Raw genomic sequence first — 2,300 nt, forward strand, 5'->3', positions numbered from 1 at the left:
ATGGCTGAACGCAATCATCGTGGACGAGATAGTCACAGAAGCGCCGGAAGAGTCAGCGCTATGGATCCGCGCAATGCTGAGATTGAACGCCTGCAATGGAGGATAGCCGAATTGGAGTTTAACCGTGACCATGATTTTTACGAAAGCGATTCAGATCCAACCAACGATCAATGGGAAGATACGAATCCTTTCGGAACTAGGGGTCCTCACCGGGAACAAAGAGAAGATCCGTTGCGAAGCCTAGGGATGAAAGTGGAGATACCGGAGTTCACGGGGACTATGCACCCGGATGATTTCCTAGATTGGTTAAGCACGGTGGAGCGCGTCTTTGATATCAAAGATATTCCGGAGAAACTCAAAGTCAAATTGGTGGCCATTAAGTTGCGTAAGCACGCATCGTTATGGTGGGAACATGTACGCAGAGATAGGGCGTCCGCCCTAAAATCCAAAGTTGAAACATGGGAAAAGATGAAGAAATTATTACGTCGAAAGTTCTTGCCTAAAAACTTTAAGCAAGAAGCTTTTGTTGAATATCATAACCTTCAGCAACGTTCTTTGAGCGTTGAAGAAGTAATTCAGGAGTTTGAGCAGTTGCGCATGCGGTGTGATGCGAAAGAGGAGGATGAGCAGGTTATCGCACGTTTCTTGGGGGTACTTAATCCTGAAATTGCAGATGTTGTAAGCCTCCAACAATATTGGACCTTTGCTGATGTTTGTAAACTCGCGATACGGGTAGAAAAACAACAACGCAAGGGAAAAACTAAACTGTCTTTTTTTCGCAACCCCACATATGTTCCATCAAAACCAACTCCCGTAATTGATAAAGGAAAAGGAGAACAACGTGTACCCCAAGCTCCAGGGAATTCCAGTAGGGTGCCAAAGTGTTTTAAATGTCAAGGAATGGGTCATATGATGCGGGACTGTCCAAATCAAAGAACCGTAAGAGTGTGGGATGATGAGGAACCAATTTATGATACGAAAGAGGAACCAGAAGTAGACCAGGAGGAAAGCGAGGTACTCTATGTGGACCAAGGTGAAGCACTAGTGGTACGTCGAGCACTTGCTGCCATGCTCGACAACACTGATGATTTTTCTTGGCTTCGTAATAATATTTTTCGCACCAAAGTAACATCTAAAGGCAAGGTTTGTTCTATGATTATTGATGGGGGAAGTTGTGAAAACGTCGTGTCCGTGGAGATGGTTGAAAAATTGGGATTACAAACTGAAGACCATCCTGAGCCATTCAAGTTAACATGGTTAAAACGTGGTAATAATGTAAAGGTTAGTAAACGATGCTTATTTCACTTTTCAATTGGGAATAAGTATCAAGATAAAGTTTGGTGCGAAGTTATTCCGATGGATGCGTGTCATCTATTGTTAGGTAGACCGTGGCAATTTGCTCGGAAAACAAAACATGACGGGTATCGGAATACGTATAATTTTATTAAAGATGGGGTAAATATTACACTGGCACCTTTAGATACAAGGCGCAACACAGGAAGTGAGCCAACTTTATTTTTACGAAGGTCAGATTTCGAACAGGAAGCACAAACACACTCTCTGATGTTCGCACTAGTTGTCACCGAGTGTAATGATGATATCACTATGACCCCAAATGAAGTACAGCCCCTAGTGCACGATTTTGAGGATGTGTTTCCCGAAGAAATTCCTCCAGGGTTACCTCTCATGCGGGATATCCAACATTGCATTGATTTCATACCGGGGTCGATTATCCCTAATAAACCCGCGTATCGTATGAATCCTCAGGAGTTTGAAGAGCTTCAAAGGCAAGTGACCGACCTATTAGATAAAGGACTTATCAGAGAAAGTATGAGCCCGTGTGCGGTTCCCGCGTTACTAGTTCCCAAACACGATGGTACATTTCGAATGTGTATTGATAGTAGGGCCATCAACATGATCACTATCAAGTATCGTTTTCCCATACCCCGGTTAGATGACCTTCTTGATCAATTACACGGGGCAATTGTTTTCTCCAAAATTGATTTAAGGAGCGGTTACCACCAAATAAGGATGCGACCGGGAGATGAGTGGAAAACTGCTTTCAAAACATGAGATGGATTGTACGAGTGGATGATCATGCCTTTCGGACTGTCAAACGCGCCTAGCACCTTTATGCGACTAATGAATCAGGTTTTTAAACCCTTTATTGGTCGTTTTGTGGTTGTTTATTTTGATGATATACTTGTTTACAGCCATGATGTGAAGCAGCATGTTAGTCACCTGCGCGAAGTCTTTAATGTTCTGTGAACACAAAAGTTGTATGCGAATGGGAAAAAATG

General features: G+C 43.1%; 1 protein-coding gene across 1 annotated transcript; it reads left to right on the forward strand.

The window, feature by feature from the left end:
- LOC139870067 (uncharacterized) lies at positions 1–2,073 on the forward strand. The gene has a single exon (XM_071857917.1). The coding sequence runs from the start codon at positions 1–3 to the stop codon at positions 2,071–2,073; it is 2,073 nt and encodes a 690-aa protein (XP_071714018.1).
- The last annotated feature ends 227 nt before the right edge of the window (positions 2,074–2,300 follow it).

Source organism: Rutidosis leptorrhynchoides, chromosome 10 (genome assembly GCF_046630445.1).
Source record: "Rutidosis leptorrhynchoides isolate AG116_Rl617_1_P2 chromosome 10, CSIRO_AGI_Rlap_v1, whole genome shotgun sequence".
NCBI classification, from domain to species: domain Eukaryota; kingdom Viridiplantae; phylum Streptophyta; class Magnoliopsida; order Asterales; family Asteraceae; genus Rutidosis; species Rutidosis leptorrhynchoides.

Excerpts from the sequence above, each read along its gene's own strand:
- LOC139870067 (XM_071857917.1), top strand. The coding sequence starts at position 1 with ATGGCTGAACGCAATCATCGTGGACGAGATAGTCACAGAAGCGCCGGA.